Here is a 14,824-nt window from a genome sequence, read left to right as displayed (position 1 = left end):
ACTTCCCCCCCCCTGCACCTCACATGTCAGCAGCCCCCCCTCACATGTCAGCAGCCCCCCCTCTCACATGTCAGCAGCCCCCCCTCACATGTCAGCAGACCACCCCCCTCACATGTGAGCAGACCACCCCCCTCACATGTCAGCAGCCCCCCCCCCTCACAATTCAGCAGCCCCCCCTCACATGTCAGCAGACCACCCCCCACCTCTGCACCAGCCCGTTTTTCACACCCACCCCCCCACCAGCCCGTTTTTCACACCCACTCCCCCACCAGCCCGTTTTTCTCAGACACTCAGACACACAGACACACACAGACACACACCGACACACACAGACACACATAGACACACCTCTTAGATCAGCTCAGCACATCCTCTCCCCGGTACTAAGCCCCGCCCCCGGCATGCTCTGACCTCCAACCCGCCCCCCGGCATCCTGCTACTGAAAAAAACAATACTCACAGCTGCCCCCGCGCACCGCAAAACCCAGGGGTGGGGGGGATGGAGGGAGAGAGGGGTGGGGGGGGGGATGGAGGGAGAGAGGGGATGAATTGCCGCCATTTTTTTAAACTTTTTTTTTTAAATATTTTTTTTATTCAATTAACTGGCTGCCGGCCGGAGCCATCGCGGGTCGCACAGAGAGGCCAGGTGGGCTGCATGCGGCCCGCGGGCCGTATGTTGTGCAGGCCTGATCTAATGGATCAAATACAGGATCAAGAGGTCATACTGCAGTTTCAGGCTCCTAATATGTCCTGGGAATCATCCAAAGGGGAGAGTAAAGCAACTCCATCCATGAAGTCTAGTGCGATGGAGAATCCTGAGGAAAATACTCTCCAGGGACCTTCACGACATACCCACTCGACGCCTAACAGCTTGGATCCTAACCCTGGCTTCAATGCGACCCTAAGCAACCGTTGCTTTAACTGCCATCAAGAAGGTTACTTCGCAAGGGACTGTCTGAAGTCAGACACCCAGGAGCCATGGCTTTCACTGTGCAGTCAGCAGAACAGCCGTCTGCCCTCGCTGATAGTGTCCCCGCGCCTAGCCCAGAAAAGGAGCCCCAATCGAATGCCTACAAAAGAGTAGAACCAGTGTCCATAGTAAGAGTACTAGTGTAGGGCATCTACTCTTCTACATTGCTGGACATTGGGTCACAGGTGACCATCATCTACCAGCCATTTTACGACCTGCATTTAAAACATCTGCCTATGTAGTCAGCAGAGAAGATGAAATTGTGGGGCCTTAGTAGTGAAGACTACCCCATTGATGGCGTGATTTAAGTGTGGTTGGATATACCACAGCTCAATACCAACAAAACCCACCCCATGGAAGCTGAAGCCTTGGTATGTCCCGAGCCCCGGGACCACTCAAATTCCCCCATAATTTTTGGGACCAACGTGGATGTGGTACAAGCCCTTATCCGGGCTTACCTGCAAGAAGCCGTGAACTACCCCTAGCATCTCTGCGGATTCACCCCATATTCAAAGAGGAGAGCTATAGGATTTCCACCGAAGAAGGATTTGGATAATTCTTCAACCTGGAGTAGGGGTTGACAGAGATTCCACAAGGGGGGCGTGAGGCACATGGCCGCTGTACCTAACTACCCGGGCCGCGACGAGGCTGACTGGTACTTTTCACTAGAGACCACGCCTGAAGAGGATTCCAAGAGAGGGTTCAAGATGGTGCCAGAGATGAAAGAGTGGAAGTCTTCACTTCCTTGGTGACCATCTTGGTGATTCAAGGTGACCATCCAGAACATCTCGCCTCATCCTATATGGCAGGCCTGCACAACTCGTAAAGTGAGAAGGGCCGAACTGTTCCAAGGAAAAATAAATTGGGCCGCACGGGTAAAATCATCATCATCATCATCATCATCATCATCATCATCATCATCATCATCATCATCACCATCATCATCTCTCCTCCAGCACCTCATCATCATCCTCATATCTCCCCCAGCACCCCTCATCATCATCCTCATATCTCCCCCAGAACCCCTCACTATCAACCTTTGCGATACTCTCCATCTATCTCTCATACCCCCATCTCTCCCCCTCACCCACACACATAATACTCCCCCTCCACATCAAACACACAATACCCCCCTGCACAGCACACACATCACCCCCCCTGCACCTCACATCGCTCTCCCCCCTTGCACCTCACATCACAGGCATGTCGTTCCTGAGCTGACACATCCCAATAGATTTGCCATGTTGAGTGAAGATATTGGGAATGTTGGGGCAGAAATGGCAAGGCTGGGGGAGACTAATTCCTCTAGCAGCCAAGGGAATAGTTCCTCCAGCACAGTGGGGACTCAGGATGCTCAGATCCAAAGAAAGATTGTGGCGGTAGGGGACTCCATTATTAGGATGGTAGATAGGGCAATCTGTTGCCGGGACCGCTTGAACCGAACAGTTTGTTGTCTCCCGGGTGCTCGGGTTCGGCACATTGCGGATCGGGTAGACAGATTGTTGGGGGGGGGGGGCTGGGATTGACCCGGCGGTCTTCGTACATGTTGGCACCAATGACAAAGTTAGAGAAAGATGGAGGGTCCTAAAAAATGATTACAGGGATCTAGGCAAAAGCTTAAGGCAAGGACCTCCAAGGTAGTATTTTCTGAAATACTACCAGTGCCATGCGCTACCGCAGGGAGACAGTCAGAGATCAGGGAGGTTAATGCATGGCTAAGAAAGTGGTGTAGGAAGGAGGGGTTTGGGTTTTTAGAGCACTGGGACTCCTTTTCTGAGAGGTGCCATCTATATTCTAGGGACGGATTGCACCTCAATGAAGAGGGATCTTCTGTGCTAGGGGGGAGAATGCTAAAAAGGTTGGAGGAGATTTTAAACTAGGATGGAGGGGGGAGGGGAATGAAACAGATAATGAACTAAATGGAATAGATGAGGATACAAGGTGGTATGGAGGTAGAATGGGGGCAAGTGCAAGTTTGACAAGCAGTGAGATACCCATAGTAAATAGTGATAATAATAGAAAACTTCTAAAGACTAAACCAAGTGGGAGCAGAAAAGAAGGAGCAGATAAGATAATAGTACAGGCTGAAAAAAACCTGAAATGCATGCTTGCTAATGCAAGAAGCCTGACAGATAAAATGGGGGAGCTTGAATTAATAGCTGCAAGGGAGCAGTATGATATCATAGGCATTACTGAAACATGGTGGGATGAAACTCATGACTGGACAGTTAATTTAGAGGGTTATTCTCTTTTTCGGAAGGATCGAACAAATAGAAGTGGAGGGGGAGTATGTCTATATGTTAAACCAGATCTAAAACCTATTATAAGGGATGATGTCTATGAAGGGAATGATGAAAATGTAGAGACCTTGTGGATAGAAATTAGCAGTGGAGGTAAAAGTATAAAGAAAATGTTTGTAGGAATAAATAAACCACCAAATATCTGTGAGATTGAGGAAGCTAAAATACTTTTGCAAATGGAGAAGGCATCAAAACTGGGTCATCTTTGCATAATGGGGGATTTTAATTATCCAGACATAGACTGGGGCAATGAGATTAGCGTTACAACAAAAGGAAACAGGTTTTTGGGGGTGCTTAAAGATAATTATATGACACAAATTATTGAGGAACCAACCAGGAGTGGGGCAGTTCTGGATTTGGTCATATCAAACAATGTAGAAGTAATAACAAATATTCAAGTCCTGGAACATTTGGGTAACCGTGATCATAACATGGTCTCATTTGAAATAAATTATCAAAAAACAGATTACTTGGGTTCAACAAAGACTTTAAACTTTAGAAAGGCAGATTTTAATAAACTGAGGTCTAATCTAGTAGTAATACAATGGGATGATGTTTTTGCAGGGAAAAAGTAGAAGATAAATGTGCAGTCTTTAAAACATTGTTAGAAAAGCACACTTATCAGTGTATACCCTTGGGTAATAAGTATAAAAGAAATAAGTCAAAACCAATGTGGCTAAATAAACAGGTAGGGGAGGAAATGGACAAGAAGAGGAAGGCGTATAGATTCTTTAAGTCAGAAGGGACAGAGACATCGTATCAGAATTATAAGGAATGTAACAAAAATTGCAAAAGGGCAATCAAATTAGCAAAAATGGATAATGAAAAAAGGATTGCAATAGAAAGTAAGGTCAACCCTAAAAAGTTCTTTATGTACCTTAATAACAAAAAAATGAGAAAAGAAAATATAGGACCCTTTCAGTGTGAGATGGGTAGGCAGTTTATTGGAGATAAGGAAAAAGCAGAGGTATTAAACCAATTCTTTGCCTCTCTGTTTACCAGGGAAGAATCAAGTTCAATAGTAGCGCCACAGGAGGAATCCACAACCTCCATATTAATGACCAATTGGTTAACTGAGGAAGAAGTTCATAAGCAACTTGAAAAATTTAAAGTAAATACGGCACCTGGCCCCGATGGCATACATCCAAGAGTTCTCAAGGAGTTAAGCTCAGTAATAGCAAAACCATTATATTTAATATTCAAGGACTCCATTTCCACAGGCTTAGTACCACAAGATTGGCGTAAAGCAGATGTGGTGCCTATATTTAAAAAGGGAGCTAGATCACACCCGGGGAATTACAGACCTGTAAGCCTGACTTCAATAGTAGGGAAACTACTTCAAGGTTTAATACGGGATAATAGTCAGGAATACCTAATGGAAAACAAAATTATTAGTAATAGTCAGCATGGATTTATGAAGGATAGATCTTGCCAAACTAACCTTATTTGTTTCTTTGAGGAGGTAAGTAGGAATTTAGACCAGGGTAATGCAGTTCATGTGGTCTACTTAGATTTTGCAAAGGCTTTTGATACGGTTTCACACAAGAGGTTGGTGTACAAAATAAAGAAAATTGGACTCAGTAATAATATATGCACCTGGATTGAAAACTGGTTAAAGGACAGACAACAGAGGGTTGCCATAAATGGAACTTTTTCAGGTTGGGCTAAAGTCGTGAGTGGAGTACCTCAAGGATCGGTACTGGGACCCCTGCTTTTTAACTTGTTTATTAATGACCTTGAGGTTGGGATCGAGAGCAAAGTCTCCATCTTTGCTGATAATACTAAATTGTGTAAGGTAATAGAATCAGAGCAGGATGTAATTTCTATTCAGAAGGACTTGGAGAGACTGGAAACATGGGCAGGTAAATGGCAAATGAGGTTTAATACAGATTAATGTAAGGTTATGCATTTGGGATGCAAGAATAAAAAGGCGACTTACAAATTAAATGGAGATATATTGGGGGAATCCTTGATGGAGAAGGATTTAGGAGTGCTTGTAGACAGCAGGCTTAGCAATAGTGCCCAATGTCATGCAGTAGCTGCAAAGGCAAACAAGATCTTATCTTGCATCAAACGGGCAATGGATGGAAGGGAAGTAAACATAATTATGCCCCTTTACAAAGCATTAGTAAGACCACACCTTGAATATCGAGTACAATTTTGGGCACCAATCCTAAGAAAAGACATTATGGAACTAGAGAGAGTGCAGAGAAGAGCCACCAAATTAATAAAGGGGATGGACATTCTAACTTATGAGGAGAGGCTAGCTAAATTAGATTTATTTACATTAGAAAAGAGGTGTCTAAGAGGGGATATGATAACTATATACAAATATATTCAGGGACAAAACAAGGAGCTTTCAAAAGAACTATTCATCCCACGGGCAGTACAAAGGACTCGGGGCCATCCCTTAAGGTTGGAGGAAAGGAAATTTCACCAGCAACAAAGAAAAGGGTTCTTTACCGTAAGGGCAGTTAAAATGTGGAATTCCTTACCCATGGAGACTGTGATGGCAGATACAATAGATTTGTTCAAAAAAAGGTTGGACATCTTTTTAGATGGGAAAGGTATACAGGGATATACCAAATAAGTATACATGGGAAGGATGTTGATCCAGGGATTAATCCGATTGCCAATTCTTGGAGTCAGGAAGGAATTTATTTTTCCCCTTATGAGATATCATTGGATGATATGTCACTGGGGTTTTTTGTTTGCCTTCCTCTGGATCAATAAGTAAGTATAGATATAGAATAAAGTATCTATTGTCTAAATTTAGCATAGGTTGAACTTGATGGACGTACGTCTTTTTTCAACCTCATCTACTATGTAACTATGTAACTCTCCCCCTTGCACCTCAAATCACCCCCCATGCACTTCAAATCACCCCCAATACACCTCAAATCACCCCCCATACACCTCCAATCACCCCCCTTGCACCTCCAATGACCCCCCCTGCACCTCAAATCACCCCCGCTGCACCTCAAATCACCCCCCTTGCACCTCAAGACTGGGAGACGGTGACTGGGTGACAGTGATTGGGTGACAGTGACTGGGTGACAGTGACTGGGTGACAGTGACTGGGTGGCAGGGTGACAGTGACTGGGTGAAAGGGTGACAGTGACTGGGTGACAGTGACTGGGTGACAGTGACTGGTTGGGTGACAGGGTGGGTGGGTAGGTGACAGTGACTGGGTGCTTGACAGTGAGTGGATGACAGTGACTGGGTGGGTGACAGCTTGCTGCCGGACACTTTCCCCTACTGCCCCCTACTGCCCCCGATATCCCTGTGGCAGCTGCCCGGGATGGGAGGTGAGTTCGTGGGGGGGAGGGAGGGGGCACGGGAGGTGAGCTTGGGGGGATGTGGGAAGCTGGCCGTGGAGGGAAGCGGTGGGAAGCAGGCTGCAGGAGGAGCTGGCTGTTACTTCTCCGTCCGTCCCACGTTGGGAGCAGAGGGGGGGATCGGGCCCGCAGGAGGAGCTGGCTGGTACTTCCCCCTCCATCCCACGTTGGGAGCAGGGGAGGGGGGAGCGGCCGCAGAGGAGCTGGCTGTTACTTCCCCCTCCGTCTCATGTTGCGAGCGGGGGGGAGGGAGCGGGGGGGGAGCGGGCCCTGCGCATGCGCGCTGGAACCGTGGGGAATCGCCGCCATTTTTTTAAAACTTTTTTTATTTTTTATTTAATTAATTAACTGGCGCCCGGCTGGAGTGATCGCTGGCCGCACAGAGAGGCCAGGGGGCCGCATGTTGTGCAGGCCTGCTATATGGTTTGACGTCGGTCAAACACTGGGTCGAATATACCCGGTTACTACAATAGAATCCCTGACGCATGGAAACACGGCAACCATGCGAGGAGCCCATTGCGGATTGCATTTCGACTTCGGGGAATCGTCCTTGCCAGTGGAGTGGATGAAACGGCTAAGCGACAAGCTGGCAGAACGGTGGAGGTGTTCACCACCAGTGAGATGGATGTGGGCTGCAGCAAGAGTGATCAACACACGATCCGATTGAATGAAGACACTCGATTTTGGGAGCGTTACAGACTCATAGCTCCCAGAGATGGGGAGGATGTGAAGGACGCCCTGATGGAGATGGAGATGGGGGGTATCGTAACGGAGTCCCGTAGCCCATATGCCTCTCCTATTGTGGTAGTGTGGAAGAAGAGTAGGTCCATGTGCCTATGCATAGACAACCGCACCCTGAATCACCACATGGTTCTGGACCAATATACCTTGCCACGGATTGAAGCAATCCTCAGCGCCTTATCAGGCAGTCAGTGGTTCAGCATGCTGGATCTGAGGTCTGGATCCTACCAGGTACCCATGAGCCCCGAAGACCAGGAGAAGACAGCGTTTGTCTGCCTCCTCAGGTTTAGCCAGTTCACCCGGATGCCTCACAGCATCTGTGGTGCACCTGCAACATTCCATCGGTTAATTGAAAAGGTGATATGAATCCCTGGGAATTTCTGGTCTATCTGGACGATATTATCGTGTTCGGAAGAATGATTGAAGAGCCTGAAGAACGCCTTCTGAAGGTTCTGGATCGACTGGGAAAAGAAGGCCTGAAGTTTTCTCTGAACAAATGTCGCTATGTGGGCCACATAGGGTCCGCAGAAGGAGTTGCTACTGACTCCGCTAAGGTCGAAGCCATTGTGAACTGGCACAGACCAGATAATGTGATGGAGCTACGATCCTTTCTGGGGTTTTGCGGATACTACCAAAGATTCATAGAGGGCTACTCAAGCAAGACCAAAGTCCTCAACAATCTGTTGAAGATCTAACAAGAAGATTCTCTGCAAAAAGTCGCAACCCTGAGAACACTGTTCTGGGACAAATGGATTTCCGCCTTCGGGAAGGCCTTCACAGGGCTGAAGAAGAGTCTCACTGAATTCCTGTGTCTTGGACTATGCAGACCCGGGGCAACCGTACATCCTACACATGGATGCCAGCTTCATCGGGCTGGGAGCGGTATTACACCAAAAATACCCTGCAGGCTGGTAGCGTATGTGATTCGCAGTCTGACGGCGAGCGAGTAGAACTACCCAGTCCATAAACTGGAATTCCTAGCTCTCAAATGGCCTCTGGTAGATAAGCTTCATGATTATCTTTACGGGGTCGACTTTGCAGTGCGAACCGACAATAACCCTTTGACATATCCTGACCTACATCAAGTTAGATGCCACTGGCCACAGGTACAGTAGTTGGCTGCCCTGTCTAACTACCAGTTTACACTGAAGTACAAGCCAGGGCCATTGAACATCGGAGCCGATGCTCTGTCCAGAAGGCCTGGACTGAGTGCAACACCAGAATATGGCCTGTGGGAAGGAATTCCTGGCCCTGGGATTTGGGCCATGTGCTCCACAGTTGCTATCGTGGAAGACAAAGTAGCCTTTTCCAAACTCAGAGTAGCAGACTCATTGGGGTGTCAATCAAAGGCACTACCTGCAGCATACTGCCATCCAGAAGGCATGTCAATCACGCAAGATACCATAATGAGGGGCAAGGAATTAGTGATACCATCCAAGAAAACAACCCTTCCTTAGTTAAGTGTGCTCCCGCCGACACATTCGCCATCATCATGATGGAATGGGACATGTTCTGCATGGACATGGCCTTCTCTACTAGGTTATCCCCTATCACAACCATCCAGATAGGAGATAACTCATCCTGCCCAGAAGCTTGCAGTACCATGTCCTATGATATCTGCATGATGATCAGGGACACCTGGGAGTGGACAACACATTCAGACTAGTAAGAGATAGGTTCTTCTGGCCCATATGCAGGAATCAGTGCAGCGCCATTGCCGGGGGTGGGGGGGTCTGCGGTGCATACAACGAAAAAACACTGCCTACACGCACAGCTTCAATGGGCAACTTAAAGAGCTCTGGTCCCATGGACCTAGTCTGCATGGATTTCCTCTGCATCGAGGCAGACTCAAAGGGTATCGGAAATGTCCTGGTAGTAACAGATCATTACACCTGATACACTCAACGTTCCCTACCAAAGACCAGAAAGCTCTCACAGTAGCCAAAGAACCGTGGGAGAAGTATTTTATCCATTACGGGTTATCTAATCGGATGCACTTCGATCAAGGGAGAGACTTTGAGAGCAAGTTAATCAATGAACTTTTAGAACTGTTAAATATCGAGAAGTCTCGTACGACTCCCTATCACCCTGAAGGAGATACCCTGCCGGAAAGGTTCAACCGAGCTCTACTGGATATGCTAGGCATTCTGAAGGGCTCTGAGAAGGCTGGGTGGAGCAAGCATGTCGAGCCAGTAGTACATGCCTACAATTGCACCAGGCATGAATCCACTGGGTACACACCCTATTTTAAGATGTTCGGCAGAGAGGTGCGACTACCTGTGGACATTCTTTTACGAGTATCCAGTGACGGTGTACCGAACATGATGCACTACAAATATGTGCAAAGGCTCCAGGATAACCTCTGTAGAGCATATCAGTTGGCGGAAAAAGCCACCGCTAAGCTGAACGAGAATAACAAGTAGAATGTGAGAATACATGGAGGTATGATCATAAAGTACGCCATCGGGAACTACGGCCTGGAGACGCCGTTCTTTTGCGAATTTAGGAATACCAGAAAAGCATAAGTTAACGGACCGCTGGTGAGGATCTCCCTTTTGAGGTGGAGTCACAGATGCCGGGCCTCCCTGTATACCGCATCCTAGTTTCAGATGGAAGGGTAAGGGTCTGGCATTGGAATCACTTACTACCAATTCCTCAAGTGGGGGAAAGTTTACCTGAACCATCCTCAGTAGTGCCATCAAGTGAACAGGAGGAGTCCAGTGAAATCTCGGATGCTGTAAGGGAAAATAATCAGGATCCTTTGGAAGGAACCTCTGCCACCACAAATTGAAACTGGTGGGCACCACCAGAAGAAGTAGCGGGTAATGAGCCTTCCCCCATGTACCCTCTCCAGTGGCTTCAACAAGCCGACCACTCGACCCAAGGAGTCCGCTTTTCGTTCCTACTAGGGACTATGTAACTAAAGTTTCACACTTTATGAGGAGGTCTGGGCCTCAAGCCGATGGTAGCCTCTCCACCCAAGAAGACGTTGGCGAAGAGACTCGATGGAGTCAAAGAGTAAGATGCCCTCTAACGAGAATGACGTATGATTCGTTAGGAGGCCCTCACGATGAGTCTCAGCAGCTGTCTCGGAGCAGGTTTGCCTCTGCAATGACCATGCTCAATGTGCTGTTTCATTTGGTTTAGCTTTATTATACAAGTTAAGTTGTAGGATCATATGCATTTTACATTATATAAAGTATCTGTACATATGTTGTTCCCAAGCGGGGTCGTTGGATTCTCCATTAGGGGGAGGATGTAGCTGAGTCTACCCCCTTACCTCCGGTTAGAGGGGAACTGCTCCACTGTCTGGCCGGGCTCCAGAGCTCCGGGCGATCGGGAGTGTGGGGGCAGCAATGTTGTCAGACACTCATGGATATTGGGGAGAGGCTCACAAGTGCAGTGTAGCAAGGCATGCTTGCGCATTATCAGGAGTGCGGTGGCAATCTAGGAGTGGCTCCACATATGCAGCTGTGGGACTACATGTCCCAGAATCTCTGGGGGTAGGGAAAAACCACATGGGGCTGTGCCAGCAAAAGGGGCTCTAGCAGCAGGAGGGACAGGATATCCTCCGCAGGCGGAGAGCCCAAGAATCAGTCTGGACGGAGGCACCGAGGAGACAGGTAGTGTCCAGGGAGCAGTAGATTCCTGGGCTAGGCCTAGACCTTGCCCCCTAGGTCCCAGTTTTGTCCTGAGCCATATGAGAGTCAGTGTTGTAGGGAAGGCCCCAGATAGGGACGCTCCCCTTTATACTAGAACTGTACTACTGCATTTGTGACTGGACGGCCATGCGGCACTTGCAGCCCGGGATCAGGCCACAGGCCCCATAGACATTTTGTGAGACCCTCCGGCTGGAGCTCACATAGCAGGGAGGATCCAGACCCCTTAGGAGAGAGGGGATTTGTGTTGGAGGCCCCGCTACATGGGCAGCGTCTGGGTTCTGGAGAACCCAGGCAGATACCCAATGGGTACCTACATGCACAGGGGGTAGCACTACCTCACATTTGGGTGGGACTTGCTGGGATATGATACCAGGTGTATTGGTGCCATAGCACCCTCAGTACTTTGGGGTAACCAACAAGTGTTGGGTTACTGGGGTTATATTGTGAGTACAGCTGTTACTGCTGCGGCCGAGTTTATTCGAGCATTTGCCCGTTCTCGGCCGCAGCAGTAACCTGGCGCGCGCCGGAGGGTGCCGGGCGCGCGCCAAAGCAGCGGAAGAGCGCCCTCCGATCGGGGCGCTCTCCCTACCGCTGCCGAGTCCGCCGGGTCCCCCGGAACCCCCTGCCGCCGTCCCGCGATCGCGGGACACCAGGGCTCCCTCGGGGAGCCCTGGACGTGCGTGCAGGGGGCGCTGACACCCGATGACGCGTGACCGCGCATCGGTGACGCGCGGCACACCGAGGGAGTGGGGCTAGCAAGCCGGGGCATCCCCCGGCTTGCGGAACTAGCCCTGCTAGGATAAAGTGTGTCGGTAGTGTATATGTTATGTATGTTAGTTTGTGTGTGTACAGTAAAGCTTAGTTATATACTTTGTATGGTGTATTACTATTGCTGTGTGTTGGTTCCTGTGAGGGGTTATTCTGCCAAAGGTGGGTTCCCTCATGGGTGGAGGCGCTGCAGTGCAGGGAGAAAGTGCTCACCCAAGGCTCCCAGAGGCAGAGGCTTAGGCATCCTGTGAGCAAACAGGTAAAGCAACACGCGTAGTTGCCCGCATAGTTTCCCTTAGGGAAAGGGGGCTACTGTACATTTAATCTTATCTTTACAGCCGCGGTCCTTTTTATTCTCCAATATCTCCGAATTTTTTCGGGGATTTTTTCCGAATGCCACGCACTTCACCGCACTTCACCGCGTTCATGCCGCATTCATGCCGAGACAGCGCTAATAACATGCACTAGGAAAAGGCGGCCGTGGCTAAAATACCGGAACATACTGCATCAAATACTGCATCTGCCCGCGGTTTTCAGAGTTGCGCCGATACGGCCGTACTAGGATAAAGGCGGCCGCCACTGTATAAACCCAGGCTATGCCTCCTCTGTACCCTGATGGTCTGTTGTTGGCATAGGTTTTATGTTCTTGGGGGATGATTTCGTGCAGGGCGGTGTTAAGGTCATTTAACCAGGTTCCGGTGATTGCAAGAATGTTTGGCAGGGGGGTAGGTAGTGTATTTTAATATTGATAATGTATCCATTTTTTTTATTACAGGTTACCATTTCTTACCAATGTAGCTATCTAGATCCACATTGAGATGGCCTATGTAGCCATAGTGACAATTAATGGCTTTTTTTTTTTAAATACATGTGTTTTATGAGGGTTTTTTAGTGGCCAAGATCACAATTGGTCACATTTTGCTAACATGGTTATTGGATATTAGTCGATAGGGGGGCAGTAGGTTTGTTTGAGGGGAAGTAGAGGGATCAATGATAGGGGTAGTTGCCCCTGGGTGGGTGGTAATGCCTTCTGGGGGATGCGGTAGGGCTTAACCTTGGTAACCACAGGCCTCAAATGGGTTCATGTTATTTCTACCGTAGGGTTCTGTAATAATATATATTACAGAAAGCTATGATAGAAATATTATTAAAGTGATCGAGATGCGGTGATTAACACATTATTAATGGTCACGTTCATTCCCACATCGTGACTTTGTGTCAAATATTGTACCTGGTATATTATTTCCGCAATTTTGATTGGTTCCATCATAAAATTTTATCGGGTGCGATATCAACTCAGTTTTAATAGAAGTGCATGTATCTGAGAGAGATATTGATGGGGCAAAGTTAAGGATGCATCAACCTTCACTCAGGGGAAAACAAGTTGATGCACCATTCATGTTATTAACATCTTACCATATTGAATATGGGGTATACATCTCCTGTCCAGCTCTTCTCATTATCCAGAAAGCATAAAATGGCAAGAAAAGGACATTTTATTGCCCTTTATAATGTGGCTGTCTGTACAAATCAGATTAGTGCTTTTTACATTGAGGACTATTTTCCGCTGTCTTTGCTTTTTAATTATTTACTGCAAGTATGGATTTTGTTTTTAAAATGAAAGACCAAGCAATAAAAAAAAAAATATGTTGCAACACGTTCATGCATTTGGAATATTTTTCTTGTTCTGCGCTGATCATAATCTTTTTTTGTTTTTTTGTTACAAGTTTGAAAGCCTCAAGAAAACCCAACCGCAGTCATTCAGCAAATGGCGAACTCTACGGCTCTGTACAGCAATATCACCCAAGTGTCCGTTTATAGCAACAAGAACGCTGAGACTGTGAGGATGGCTCTTCTAATTTTGTTGGTCATCTGCATCTGCTTCTTCTTGTACTTCCTTACAATTATACTCTGTGTCTACTTTACCACAGCTCATATTCGAGAGAACACTCGCTATGTCCTTTTTGTCCATATGCTCATTAATGACACACTGTATCTCTTCCTGGGGGTTTTTCTGGCGGTGTTTCACGTATACGTGATAAACCTCCCGGTGCCATTATGCATAGTCTTATTGACTCTATCCTTAACTTCTTTTTTGGTCACCCCTTATAACCTGGCAGTCATGGCTCTTGAACGCTATGTAGCCATTTGCTACCCACTAAGACATGCAGAGCTTTGCACCACACAGAGATCTCATGCTGCCATTGCAGTCATATGGGCCGTGGGATTCAGCACTTGTGTTGTTGATTTGATTGCCCTGAGCTTCTCAGTTGAGACACATTATTTCTCTCTCAATGGGATTTGTGGCCGGGCATTGTTTATAAAGACCCCAGTGCAAAACATCATTAGATCCATCACCCTCATCCTCAGCTTTACCATGGTGGGACTGATAATCGTGTACACATACATCAGGATCATGCTGATTGCAAGGAAGCTTAGTTCAAACAAATCTTCTGCCTCCAAGGCTGGGAAAACAGTCATGCTCCACGCTTTCCAGCTCCTGTTATGCATGACCGCTTTCACCTCTCAATTTACGGAGATATACCTCAAAGATTATTTTGCTTTCTTGCAAATAACTAACTTCCTGCTTTTCATGTGTCTGCCTCGGTTTCTCAGTCCTTTCATTTATGGGATTAGGGACGAAGTGTTTCGCAAATATATAATAAAGTGGCACTCTTGTGCAAACACTTTAGGATAGACGCACCAGTGACCTTACAATGTCAAGAGTATGTGGCACGCTTGACTTTTAGTACACATGCTTCAATACACATAAAGAAGAAGAGACCTGTGAGATGTTGAAAACCCTGCATAGAATACATTTATAAAAAAAATCTCTTGCTGATTGGCAAGTACGGCACACCTGTGAGCACGTGATGTGTGTATGGGACCAGGATTAATACACAGCTCGCAAGCTGGTCCACTTTTCACTATAGCAAATGTCCCTCAAATGAACAATATCTCCCCTAAAGTCGTCCCAATATACCATCTGTCACGAACAGCACACAAGTGAGCACATGACTTAGATATGCAAGCAGGTTTAGTACAC

The 14,824-nt window shown here is 47.4% G+C and overlaps 1 protein-coding gene across 1 annotated transcript; it reads left to right on the top strand.

The window, feature by feature from the left end:
* The first annotated feature begins 13,546 nt into the window (after positions 1 to 13,546).
* On the top strand, positions 13,547 to 14,476 carry LOC142490811 (odorant receptor 131-2-like). The gene has a single exon (XM_075593235.1). The coding sequence runs from the start codon at positions 13,547 to 13,549 to the stop codon at positions 14,474 to 14,476; it is 930 nt and encodes a 309-aa protein (XP_075449350.1).
* The last annotated feature ends 348 nt before the right edge of the window (positions 14,477 to 14,824 follow it).

The sequence above is a fragment of the Ascaphus truei genome, chromosome 3, assembly GCF_040206685.1.
Source record: "Ascaphus truei isolate aAscTru1 chromosome 3, aAscTru1.hap1, whole genome shotgun sequence".
Taxonomy (NCBI): Eukaryota; Metazoa; Chordata; class Amphibia; order Anura; family Ascaphidae; genus Ascaphus; species Ascaphus truei.
The sequence above is the reverse complement of the archived record's forward strand: the minus strand, read 5'-3'. Positions and strand labels throughout refer to the sequence as shown.